Consider the following 13,362-nt stretch of genomic DNA (forward strand, 5'->3'; position numbering starts at 1 on the left):
TATGTAACTTAACAATAATAAATTTAAACGAATTTCTTTCTCACTTTAATAATGAAAGGAGACGATAAAATCTTATCTACTTAATTAAAGAACAATTTAAATAGTTTCAACAACTATCAATAACATTAAACCAGCAACATCAATTTCAATCATACTACCTTATAGATTCTAAGGATCACTTAAACAAATAAATTTATACATTCACTTTCCATTTTAATTCAAGGACTACTAAATTTCATTTGGTAATCTTTTTTCCTAATAACTTAATTTAAGTTTGCCAACCAGCATACCATTCGCAATCCAAATTAATTCAATTCAATTTATACTGAAATAGTTACTTCGTTATTTCTAATTTTTACTTTATAACACATTAATTTTAACTTTCATTTTAAATTACAAAAAATGGGTGCTTGTTGTAGTTGCTTAGGTAATGCAAATGGAGATGGTAGTCAAAATCAATTATTATTAGCAGAAAATGAAAGAGAAGCTATATCTGCATTATTACAATATTTGGAGAATAGATCTGATGTAGATTTCTTTAGTAATGGACCATTAAGGGCTTTAAGTACATTAGTTTATTCTGAAAATATTGATTTACAAAGAAGTGCTGCATTAGCATTTGCAGAAATTACAGAAAAAGATGTAAGGGAAGTTAATAGAGATGTTTTAGAACCAATATTAATTTTATTACAATCAACAGATTCTGAAGTTCAAAGAGCTGCTTGTGGAGCATTAGGAAATTTGGCAGTTAATACTGAAAATAAAATTTTAATAGTTGAAATGGGTGGATTAGAACCATTAATTAGACAAATGATGTCAACTAATATTGAAGTACAATGTAATGCTGTGGGATGTATAACGAATTTAGCTACTCAAGATGATAATAAATCAAAAATTGCTAAAAGTGGGGCATTAATTCCATTAACAAAATTAGCAAAACTGAAAGATATTAGAGTACAGAGAAATGCTACGGGGGCATTATTAAATATGACACATCTGGGTGAAAATAGACATGAGTTAGTCAATGCTGGTGCAGTTCCTGTATTAGTTTCTTTGTTATCAAATGATGATGCTGATGTTCAATATTATTGTACTACTGCTTTATCAAATATAGCGGTTGATGAATCAAATAGAAAAAAATTAGCCAATACAGAACCCAAATTAGTAAGACAACTTGTAAATTTAATGGATAGTCCGTCACCTAGAGTTCAATGTCAAGCTACTTTAGCATTAAGAAATTTGGCATCTGATAGTGGATATCAAGTTGAAATTGTTAGAGCTGGTGGTTTACCTCATTTAGTTCAATTATTAACTTGTAATCATCAACCATTAATACTTGCAGCGGTTGCTTGTATAAGGAATATTTCAATTCATCCATTAAACGAAGCTTTAATAATTGAAGCTGGATTCTTAAAACCATTAGTTGATTTATTAGATTATACAGATTCCGAAGAAATTCAATGTCATGCTGTTTCAACATTAAGGAATTTAGCAGCATCAAGTGAAAAAAATAGAACAGCTTTGTTAGCAGCTGGGGCTGTTGATAAATGTAAAGAATTAGTTTTGAAAGTTCCTTTATCAGTACAATCTGAGATATCGGCTTGTTTTGCAATATTAGCGTTAGCTGATGATTTAAAACCAAAATTATATGAATCTCACATAATAGATGTCTTAATACCACTAACTTTTTCAGAAAATGGAGAAGTTTGTGGTAATTCGGCTGCAGCTTTAGCAAACTTATGTTCAAGAGTTTCAAATGATCATAAGCAATATATCTTAAATAATTGGCAACAACCCAATGAAGGAATTCATGGTTTTTTAATACGTTTCTTAGAGTCCGGATCTGCTACATTTGAACATATTGCATTATGGACTATTTTACAATTATTAGAATCAAATAGTATTGAATTTAATACTTTTATAAAAGAAGATGAAGCTATATTAACAGGAATCAAAAAAATGAGTAATTCTCAACAACAAATACAAGCACAACCAACTACAAATAATAATAATAATAATAATAATACTGATGAATATGAAGATCCTAAAGTCGAATTATATAATTTGACGCAACAGATCTTACAAATTTTGGGATAAAATTTTTTTAAAAAAAAAGAGATAATAATGGTCAATGTAATAATGTAATGTAAAATATAATATTAATCTAAAAATCAATCTATTCGGCGATCAATTTATTTTCTTCTTTTTTCAACGGTATTTCATCTTCGTTTAGCTTCTTTGTTTTTTCATCAGAAAGTTCTAAACTCTCTAATTTATCAAGTAATTCTTTTTCGTCGTTATCACTATTTTGGGTAATCTTTTCACTGACAGCTGATTTTTCTTCCTGTTTGTTTTCTCCCTGTTTATTTTCTTTCACTAATTTATTCAATTCTTCATTAATTTCGTCGTCATTTTCAGCTTCTGACTTATCAATCAAAGCATCACTGATCTCTTCCTCTTTAACCATTTCTTTATCAATTTCATCTCTAACTTCTTCAATATCTTCAATTTTAATTTCATTATTGAGTTTGTTAAGAACTTTAGAACTACTCTGTAAAATTTCAAAATATTCAATATTGAATTTTGCATCGTTTATCTTATTTAATATTTGATACAACTCAGATTGAAGTTGAATAGATTGATCTAATTTTGAAATCAATACTTTTTTAAACTTTATTAGTCTTGATAATTTTAATTTTTGTACATCCTTTGGCAAACTTAGTACTGATTTTAAATTTATATTGGATAATTTATTTTCCAATTCTTTGATTCTTATGTTCAAGTTTTGAAGATTAAGTTTGATATTGATTATCAGAACGTCTTCGTTTGTAATTGTCTCCGAATCTGTTTTGATGAATTTGATATATGTGATTCCATCTCTAGTTTCTGTTACACAAGAGTTTAAATCAGTTGATATGAATTTTAATAGTAATTTGAAATCTTGTTTCGTTATATGCGTTACTTTTAGTATTTTCTCGTATAATAAATCATTTGTGAATAAGGTGCTCGAGTATTTGTCACTATTGATAATTTTGTTTTGAACCTCAGTTTGAAACTTATCACCAAGTCGAACTAATTCATCCCATAAAATATATTTTTCATCAATTAGATTACCATTTTTCTTTTTCACTTGATAATTCTTTAACGCTCTCGATTGAAGCCAGCTATTAATAGATGTAAAGTTGAACAGGTTATTCACTATACTTCCATAATTTCCATTAGCATTCAAAAATAATGATTCCGGTATTAGAAATCTCTTATTCACTAATTCTTGTAGTATGCCATCTAATTTTTTGGGCTCTCCATAAATTGGTATAGTTAATGATTGTTCCAAATTTGGATTATATGTCGTTAAGCTTATTTGACTTTTAGGATCAAACTCATTAGACTTTATAAGATTTGAAATTAGTTGTTTCCATGCTTGAATATTTGCTTGATATCCTTCTGGATTAAGTTGTTTGAAGTTTTCAAAATTTGAATATAATGAGTTTAATCGTGATTCTTTGAATAATGGAGTCTGCCGTATAATCTCTTCTATATTAGTCGACATGATGCAATTGACATTTTATTATTTAAAGTGTTAAAGAATTGTTTGAGTAAGTACTTACTGATAAGAAATGTAAAGAAACTTTTCCTATCAAAGTCGCTACCAAAATTTTGATCTGCTTGATTAATAAAGTAAGTCATTATTTCTAATCAAACTTTCTACATTACAACAACAAACTACTGTATTAAAGAAATGTCACCAAGCCAGAAGATTACGGAGTCAGATCCAGTGGACTCAACATTAAATGCACCAGAACCTGAGCACTGTCCAGGTCCAGCATCTGAACAAGCAGGTAAAGATGATGCATGTAAAGGTTGTGCAAATCAAGAAATATGTTCTACTCAAATTCCAAAAGGTCCTGATCCAGACCTACCATTAATTTATAAAAGATTATCAAATATTCAACACAAAATACTAATACTATCGGGAAAGGGTGGAGTTGGAAAATCGACATTTACATCCATGTTAGCATGGGCAATAGCAGCAGATGAAAATTTAGAAGTAGGTGCGATGGATTTAGATATATGTGGTCCTTCACTACCGAGAATGTTAGGTGCTGGAGAAAATGAAAATATTCATCAATCAAATAGTGGATGGAGTCCTGTTTACGTGGCTGATAATTTAGGTTTAATGAGTATTTCATTCATGTTACCAGATACTGATCTGGCAATCATTTGGAGAGGTGGTAAAAAAAATGGGTTAATAAAGCAATTTTTGAAAGACGTTGATTGGGGCGATCATTTAGATTATTTGTTAGTTGACACTCCTCCCGGAACTAGTGATGAACATTTATCAGTCACATCATTAATGAAAGAGGTGGGTATTGATGGTGCACTTATAGTTACAACCCCACAAGAAGTTGCATTATTGGATGTCAGGAAAGAGATTGATTTTTGTAGAAAAGCTAAGATAAAGATTTTGGGATTAGTTGAAAATATGAGTGGGTTTGTATGTCCAAGTTGTCATGGAGAAAGCCAAATATTTAAAGCAACAACTGGAGGTGGAGAACAATTATGTAAAGAATTAGGAATCAATTTTTTGGGTTCTGTACCCTTAGATCCTAGAATCGGTAAAGCTTGTGATTCAGGAGAGTCATTTTTTGAATCAAATCCTGATTCTCCAGCATCTACTGCAATATTGGATGTTGTCGACAGTTTGAGGGATGAGGTAGAATTGAATATGAAAGGGTTAAAAATAAATTAAATAATGAATTGATGACATGGGCTATTATTAGGTGTATTTTATAGAGTAATGATATTGTAATGATATGTGAGGCGTCAAATTGCCGAAATTTTATTATACTATTTATTCTAGGTTCTTTATAAATCTCTCAAAAAATACCTTATTGACTTCGTCCAATGGTAACTTCGTGATCTTCTTCTTCTGTTGTGTTATAATACCAGCATTTTCTAAAGCTAATTCACCAACAAATTTTGAAATAATATTTAATGCAAATTTTTGATTAATGGTAGTTTTAGATGATGTTAAATTCAAATTGTCAATTAAAAAATTTATAACTTCAATATCATGTGTATTCTTTTGTAGCAAATAGAAATAATTCTGATAAATACCAGCCCCTTTATTCCAAGTTGGTATAATCAATCCATTTTGAGGAAATTTTTCCAAAATTTGAAAAAATTTCAAAATTTCTAGTGAGTTACCTGATATCGCTACAGATGGACCAATCTGATTAACTATAGCATCGTGTGCCTTTTCCCAAAATCCAACTTCAATCAATGCATTTATCTCTCCCCAGTAGTCTCCTGATTTTTGTCTCTCATTAGCAACTGCTTCATACACCAATGATTTTGGAATTTGTAATGTATTAATCAAATATGACTCTTGGTCAGCATCTAAATTTTTAATTTGTTGCACTTTCTTATTAATTACTCCTTTGATGAGATCACCAGCTTTAGAATCATCCGTTATTGAAGAGTAAACAATTATTGCTTCTTTCCAATAGCCTGCTGAATCCAACTCAGATCCAAGCTTTTCAGAAATATCATTATAGTCGAATTTATTCGACACGACGGAAAAAATCCATTTTGATAAATTACTCAAACTCGAATTAGCAACCTTATCATGATCATATCCAGCAGCAAAGAACCTGAGAAGATCAGTTATAGGATCATTTGTTGTTAAAACACTTTCAAATTCTGAAATTATAGACTTCAATGGTTCATTAGTATGATTGAAAAACAAGTTAACTCCTACTGCAAGATTCCATGGTAAGTCGTCAGTTACCTCATCTAGTGATTTAGCTAATAATTGATACAATTTAATAATAGGCTTTGGAATATAGTCCAAACTTCTTGTTTCTTGCCATATTTGTAATTGTTCTTGAGCCAACAGTTGAATCAACTCATTTTGTAGTGTGGCCAGGGAAAGTATGACGGATAAATGTTCACTTTTCGCTTTCAAGGAGTATTCGATTGCTTTGTTAATATCATTTGAACAAAAACTGATGAAAGCACAGTATAACAAATCATCTTCATTTTCATCAAAAATTGCTTTTGTTGTTTTTTCATTATATTTTCGAAGCCAATTACCAAAGTTTACCGAGGTTTCTTGTTCTGATTTTGCTGAATCAAATATAATGCTTGCTAGTTGTATTGGTGAATTTTGAGGAAAACTGTATTTGAAGTCAGAAAAATTTATGTTTTGAGGTTGTGTAATTTTTGGTATTTGGTTTTTCCTTTTTGTAATTTTTCCATATTCTAATATTGTTTTGAAAATTGTTGTAATATCTTGGTTAGTTAATGTATCAAAAGTAGGACTTTTTTCAATGGGATCGACCTGTATATCATCTTTTTCGTCCTCCTCATTTTTCTTGAATCGAGGAAACAAAATGTCATCCACCTTATTTATAGTCAAATGATCCACTTTTGGTTGAGTTGCAGCCATTGGGGCCATGGCAGAATTATATTGGTTGGCCAACTCTAATTGTAATAACCAATTATTGGTTGTAGGAAAATCAGACCTATTGCGTATCACGTCAAATGCAGATGCGTCAGTTATGATTGGCTCGTATGCATTGATTTTAACGTCATCCAAGTCGGCAAAGTCAATTTCTTCTTCTTCTTCTTCCTCAATATCACCGTCAGAATCAATTGTAATACCATTTACCTGACCACTGAGATCATTTTCCTTATGCTGATTCAAAATGTCACTTATTTCGTCTGATACTAATGAACGTTTCAAAAGCAAAAGATCTTCTTTCTCGGATGCAGGCGGTAAAGTCCAACCACCAGGTACTATTCTTGAACTTTCATTCAATTTCTGCTTTTTCAATTCTTGATCTATGTCTTCATTTTCGTAGACTCGAGAATACTCAATAATCGCTTCTGATTCATTTGCATCCTGTTTCCTCTTTAAAGTCATTAAATCTGTCTGAGACTCATCGATTAATCCCCAAACACTAAAATGTTTCACTTTAAATGTCCAAGCCGAAGTCAATGGATCAAACTTCACATACTCCATTCCAGTTTGATTTTTTAATACATTGATATGATCATCAATAGACATACCTTCTTTAGGTCTAACATTTTCTAGCGTGATTGTAGCAGGTACATTCAATTCAAACCCAATTGCTGGTTTCTGTTCGACGTCCATGTATGCTTTCACAACTGGTCTATCAAAAACTATTGTTTTTTCGAAAAGTTCTTCAGCAATCGAAGTACCATTTATCTCTGCATTTTCTTTAACTTTGGTTAAATCGATTGGATAATCATAAGCAATCTGTCCATGACCGCGTCTACCTATAATAAAATTTGAGATACGGCTCAACTGGTCGTCATCATATTCGGAGATAACTTCAAGATCTGGAGTCGACCAATAGCCCTTATAATTTTTTTGTTCCGGTATATTGTTGATAGGTTTTGACTCTTCCATTTCGACTGGCTCTTTGAATTTAATACTATCTGGAAATGGTTTCAATTCAACTTCTTCAACTTCATCCAACTCCTCGTCACTTGAATCTTGAGTTATTAGTTTACTTGCTGTTATAGAAGACGTAACAACCATTTTCTGTCTAGCACTCAATACCTTATTTACGTCGATCAAATGATACTTTATAGGTTTAGTTTTTAAAATCAATCTTCTCATACTTCCAATTCTTCTTGCATCAATTGCTTTATATGAGGGATTCGATAATGTTTTCGGTGTTGTATAATTAAATGCAGTCTCTATTTTGTTTTTAGCTTTGTTAACATCTTTTTTGAAAAAACTGAATAACTGACCCAATTTCGATTTAGGTTTGGTTTGTGTCGATGATGGTTCTTTTGTTTCTTGAGATATTGGTTTAGGTATGTCAAAAGATGATATTTTGGATTTTCTATGATTGGTTTCTAATAAGTTCGTTTTATCATTCTGGTCAATAGTTAAATGTGTTGATGGTGGTTTATTACTAAATAGTTTGGACAGATGATTATTTGCATTGAAAGGTAAATTGAAAGCATTATTAATTTTGAATGAGTTTAAAGGTCCATTATGTTTCTGTACAAAATTATCTAGAAGTGATTCCTTTGAATTCGTTCCAGGGGGAGGCACATTAGTTGTGTATTGTTGTAAAAACAAGTCGTTGTTGTTATCAAATGGTGATTCTTGTCTCTTTCGACTGGAAGAATTTCCGAACAAGTTAAATTCCTTTTTCGGTACGGGTGATTGATTCCTGGCACTAAACGCTGATGAAGCACCCCAATTGCTGTATTTATCTTCACCAGCCATTGATTTTGGATCTCTCAATATTTCTTGATGGTTGTGAAATAAAAACAATCTACTTCACTTAGGCATTTTCAATTTTTTTTGATTTTACGTGTAATTGGTAGCATGCGTATTTGAAATATATACAGAGAGTAGTCTATCTATGTTTATCATTCTCATTGTAAGTGGTAAGTATTTTTCATTAATTAGTTCATTAAATCTATTCATAACTATATATGTTGAATTGATATTTTAATAGAAGATTCCGCGATATACCAATACCTATCAAATTTTCTTAAATTTGGTTTAGTTTGAAATACTTTGTTTGGAATACCAACATCGATCAAATAATGTATAATATCTTCATCCATATAACCATTCTTATATGCTAGTATTATTCCATTCAATGGCAATCCCATTGATATACACCAGTGACAATTGATTTTCAATTTATTTTCTGGTAAACCTGAGCCAGCATCAATTCCACTTGGTATATCTAATGACATTATTTTTGGTTGTTGTTGGGGTTTATTACACCAATCAATCAAAGTCGATAAAGTTTGTTGATCTTCTGGTTTATAAAATATATCTTCTAAATGGTCATCATAACCTTGTAAGGCGTCTATAATGAGTTCCACGGGGGTATTTAATTGATTCCGTATTATATCATCTAATTCTTCAAAACTTTCAGTTATTACTTTTCCACCAGTTGATTCGAAAGATCTCCATTGTTGTGTTAACTCTGGGTCAGATTCATCTGACGACACCACAAATGCTAATACCCTTACTCCGTGGTTACTTAAATGACGACCAGTGGCAAATGCTCTTGTTCCACATCTTGCACTTCCAATTAGGAGAAGTACTAGTGGAGGTAAATTATGATTTTGTTTATTACTTAGTCTTACTGAACCCCCTAAACATGTGTCAATTATCAATCTACTCAAATTTGTAGCACATACTTCTGACATAATAGCTGGAGTGATGCCAAACAAATCCATTGAAAATCTTTCAATTTCCAACAATTGCACAGGTGATGCAGAAAATAAAGGTGTTGAATCTATCGAATTCACCAACTTGTAGTTTTTTTTAACCTCACTTGGTTTTGAAGGCGTTTGATTTCTATGAGAATCTGATTTAGGTGTTTCAGTTCTTGATCGATCTAATGATTTACCTATTTGATCCCAGTTATCTTTAGTTGTTGTGGGATGAAGGACCATTTCATCAACATCATACTTTTCCTTCTTTTTGATATTTTCAATTTTATTATGCCCTACTAATCTATCATTCAATTGAATATTGTCTTTCCTTTTGAAATCTTCAAAAACTGATTTCTTATCAAACATCGCTAGATTTGCTTGAAAATCAAATTCTTGATTTTTCACATCTTCGATATCCGAATTTGATTCCCAAGTTTTGTTTTTTTCGTTATGGTTTTGGTTGGTAAGTTTTGGCGTATTTGATCTTGATGGTGTATGATTTGTTGACTCGTTCAAAATCTCTTCATTTCTTGCTTGCTTTTTGTTCTTTTTGTTAGTTGTTGTTGGCAATTGAATGACTCTCAAATCTGTTACCTGTGAATTTGGTATTTTGATCAAGGTATTAACATTTTTAGGATCAATTGAATTAATTGCATTACTTAAAGTAATTTGTTTATCATCAACATGTGATATTAAACCTAACAAAGTTGATTTATCTTTCAACGTCAACCGGACTTTGTAATTGGTAAATTCAGACATGTGAGAGTTGAATATTAACTATGGAAGAAGTTCCCAAGTCAAATGGAAAACGAATAAGAATAAGCTATTTGAAAATTGATTTGAAAAATTTTGATTTTGAAAAAGTTTATTTTTCTGTCAATTTCTTCTTTAAAATATTGTTAGTCAAATTCAATAATAATTCCTTGTAACCCCAGATTCAACATTATTATCGACGACCAATAACTAATCAATTCAGCTAATACGGACGATCTTAATTCGAATATCACCTTAGTTTAGTTCTGGCTTTTTAACATTAGACATTTTCAGCCGCCTTTGTTCACTTTATACTTTTCAAGATTGTACTTTCGAAGTTTTCGGTTGTTAATTCAATTTTCTACCATATCACCCGATTCATTTGCATATACAAAAGAACACCAATAAAACATTAGAAACATTCTATAAACCAACTACACTTACTTGCATTACCTTCCATAACGCTCACGATCTAATATCATTCTGTGTCTATAAAATATAATGGTGGAATCAACAAAATATAAATCCGAAACATCCAATCAAAAAAAAATCGTTACAACTTCAACAATCCTTCTATATATACCAAATTTAATTGGATATTTACGTATTGTAACAGCCATAATATCATTTTTATGTATGTCAAATCATCCAATCTTCACAATTGTATTTTATGGAATTTCAAGTATATTAGATGCATTTGATGGATATGCAGCAAGAAAATTTAATCAAGGTACAAGATTTGGAGCAGTTTTAGATATGGTTACTGATAGATGCGCCACTTCAAGTTTAATTGTCTACTTATCTGTCATATATCCTAAATTTACCGTGGTATGGCAATTATTAATTAGTTTAGATTTGGCTTCACATTATATTCATATGTATGCTATGTTATCAGCTGGATCTTCTTCTCACAAAAATGTTGATCAATCTCAATCCAAATTGTTATCCTTATATTACACTAACAGAAAAGTTTTATTTGTTGTATGTGCATTGAATGAATTATTTTATATTGCTATATATCTATATTATCATAAATTTTTTTGGTTGGGATTAAGTGTGGGTGCTTTTAGCGCTCCTATTTGGTTGTTCAAACAAATTGCTAATGTTGTTCAATTGAAGTCTGCTTCTTTGATTCTTGCTAGAATGGATGTCGAAGAGCATAATAAAAAATTAACGGTTGTTGAGGAATTCAAGAAAGATTAGATTACATTATATACTTCTCATAAATCATAAATTAAATTATTATTACAATTTTATTCAGTCATAGCAAAACTTGAGATCTTGTCAATGAAATGTTGAATCTCTGAGTTGTAAACACTAGGGAAAATGTCATCAGTCAATTTTAAAATTTCATCATTTAAATTAGAATCTTGTAAAGTATCGAAATATAGCAAAGTAGATTCAATCTCTAATTGTTTGTAACCGTATTTTCTACTCAATTGTATGCATTGAGTAAGTAACGACAACGCGCGATGAGGATTTTTTGACAAATCGAAAATCTTACATTTTAATATGCTTAATTTGATTGTCAAGTAATTGTTGCAATGTTCGAATGTTGAAATCTTGTCTAATGCTTTGGAATAATTTCCCACTTTGATGTCAATATCTATATCAAGGAAAAGCACATTATTTTTTAATTCCAAATCTTTTATCTCACTGTCTAGTAACAAATCCATTATCTCTCTTGCTTTCCTATCTTGACCTTGAATCAAATAGGATTGAATTTTTACAATCAAACTGCGAATTTGAATATCATTATACAAAGAATGATCCATTGTCTCCAGTGACAATCCACTGATATTAACTGTAAGGTCTCCTTTCAAAAATTCTTGATATAAAGTTTTTGCTTTTAACCTGATTGAATCTAATGAGTTCTCAGAGTACTCTATCGCTAATTCATTATATAGATCACTCATGGGGGCTACACCAACTCTATCCCACACAGTTGAGGCCATTTCACAAGATCGTATAAAAGTAGGTTTCATGTCGTTTATAGCTGTGAATAAAGTCTTAATCATGTTTCCAGTGTAGACATTAATCAGTTGCCCATTATTCATCATTTGTAGAGTTTCAAAACCAAGATTTATTGCATACAACAGGATATTTATTGATGAAGATTTTTTTATCAAAAAGTCTAATAGTTGATCTTCGTTACTTTTGTTGAATAAGGTTTGTTGTTTCCATAAATGTGGTTTATTGTGCATAAAATTATAGAACCAACTCAATATATAAGTTAATGTAGAATTATCTTTATTTTCTCTAGCTACACTAATTGCTTCCTCTATTGTATTTATTGCTTTTTGATCTTCACCAAAATATTGATGTAATGAAGCTTTTGATATCAAAGCAAAATGATAAAAGTATTTGGAATTGTTGCTAACCATGTAATCAAAGTATTGATGTAAATAATCGATTGATTCAATATAGTTCGATTTAGATAAACTTTCTAAATACCTGAGGTATGAGTAACTAGGTATATTATTGAAAGACATACTTTGAGTTGAGCCTACTATAACTGGTGATGTCATAATTTTCATCGTTTGTCTTATGTAAGGAGGAGTTGGTGTCCCGAATTGTTCTAATATTGATATTTGTTTATTTATTAATTGTTCCAAATCATTTTTAGATCTTGATGTAACAATTTGATTATTCAATCCCAATTTAATTAATTGATTATTCAAAACATCTTCTAGTGACTTCTCAGATGGTTCAGTTTCAATTATATCTCTAGTTGATTTTCTAAATTCAACTAACAGTTGATATAAACATAGACTTGCATGATAATCTAACATTTCAAAATAAGTAATTACTTGAAGTATGAAGATCCCAAATAAGGAATTATTCAAAAATTGTTTTGTTGTTGAAGGTGTAGTTGGTTGTTTCATAACGACTAATTTTTTGACTGAATTCAACATTTCATCCAATTCTTCCAATGAACTAATATTCCAAACTACATCAATCAATTGACCAGAAAAATCATCGTCATCTAAATAATCACATAGTTCTCTTAAGTCGGATATAATTTGTAATTCGTTATTTTCAGTAGTTGATTGTTTATTTTCAACTAATTTTGTTAACTTAATTAATATGTTTGGAGTAACATTCCAATTTTCTGCATAAATCTTTATAATGATTAGGGGAATGATTTGTAATGGTGAGATGTTTTTGAATAAACAGAAATTCGAAGCATTTTGGGTCATTTACTGTAGATTGAACATTAATCACTGCCTGTTGAACGGAGAAGAAGTTTGTTAAATTACTCTGTTTTGCAACAAATTTGATTTACGATCAATTCTATTTACATTTGTTTTTTTATTGTTTTTCTTAGATTCGTGTTGTAGAAAAAGGTATTTCGAACAAACAACGTACTTACATAAAAGATTC

At 30.4% G+C, this 13,362-nt stretch overlaps 7 protein-coding genes across 7 annotated transcripts; 3 read left to right on the forward strand and 4 right to left on the reverse strand. All coding sequences in view use genetic code 12, as the record gives it.

Moving 5' to 3' along the window:
• Positions 1–402: 402 nt before the first annotated feature.
• On the forward strand, positions 403–2,097 carry VAC8 (protein anchor; the record flags this gene model as incomplete). The annotated part of the gene is made up of 1 exon (XM_051755898.1): positions 403–2,097. The coding sequence occupies one exon, from the start codon at positions 403–405 to the stop codon at positions 2,095–2,097; it is 1,695 nt and encodes a 564-aa protein (XP_051616374.1).
• Positions 2,098–2,176: 79 nt separating this feature from the next.
• KGF55_001335 (uncharacterized protein) lies at positions 2,177–3,550 on the reverse strand (the record flags this gene model as incomplete). Its single annotated transcript, XM_051755899.1, has 1 exon — positions 2,177–3,550. One exon carries the CDS (start codon positions 3,548–3,550, stop codon positions 2,177–2,179), a length of 1,374 nt encoding a protein of 457 aa, XP_051616375.1.
• A 189-nt stretch (positions 3,551–3,739) lies between these two features.
• Positions 3,740–4,750, forward strand: KGF55_001336 (Mrp/NBP35 family ATP-binding protein; the record flags this gene model as incomplete). The annotated part of the gene is made up of 1 exon (XM_051755900.1): positions 3,740–4,750. One exon carries the CDS (start codon positions 3,740–3,742, stop codon positions 4,748–4,750), a length of 1,011 nt encoding a protein of 336 aa, XP_051616376.1.
• Positions 4,751–4,852: 102 nt separating this feature from the next.
• Positions 4,853–8,272, reverse strand: KGF55_001337 (nucleocytoplasmic transporter; the record flags this gene model as incomplete). Its single annotated transcript, XM_051755902.1, has 1 exon — positions 4,853–8,272. The coding sequence occupies one exon, from the start codon at positions 8,270–8,272 to the stop codon at positions 4,853–4,855; it is 3,420 nt and encodes a 1,139-aa protein (XP_051616377.1).
• Positions 8,273–8,478: 206 nt separating this feature from the next.
• EDC3 (Edc3p) lies at positions 8,479–9,984 on the reverse strand (the record flags this gene model as incomplete). The annotated part of the gene is made up of 1 exon (XM_051755903.1): positions 8,479–9,984. One exon carries the CDS (start codon positions 9,982–9,984, stop codon positions 8,479–8,481), a length of 1,506 nt encoding a protein of 501 aa, XP_051616378.1.
• A 630-nt stretch (positions 9,985–10,614) lies between these two features.
• Positions 10,615–11,181, forward strand: KGF55_001339 (CDP-diacylglycerol--inositol 3-phosphatidyltransferase; the record flags this gene model as incomplete). Its single annotated transcript, XM_051755904.1, has 1 exon — positions 10,615–11,181. The coding sequence occupies one exon, from the start codon at positions 10,615–10,617 to the stop codon at positions 11,179–11,181; it is 567 nt and encodes a 188-aa protein (XP_051616379.1).
• A 50-nt stretch (positions 11,182–11,231) lies between these two features.
• KGF55_001340 (anaphase promoting complex subunit 5) lies at positions 11,232–13,178 on the reverse strand (the record flags this gene model as incomplete). Its single annotated transcript, XM_051755905.1, has 1 exon — positions 11,232–13,178. The coding sequence occupies one exon, from the start codon at positions 13,176–13,178 to the stop codon at positions 11,232–11,234; it is 1,947 nt and encodes a 648-aa protein (XP_051616380.1).
• Between the last annotated feature and the right edge of the window lie 184 nt (positions 13,179–13,362).

The sequence above is a fragment of the Candida pseudojiufengensis genome (genome assembly GCF_024610245.1).
Source record: "Candida pseudojiufengensis strain CBS 10847 chromosome Unknown scaffold2, whole genome shotgun sequence".
Lineage (NCBI taxonomy): Eukaryota > Fungi > Ascomycota > Pichiomycetes > Serinales > Debaryomycetaceae > Lodderomyces > Lodderomyces pseudojiufengensis.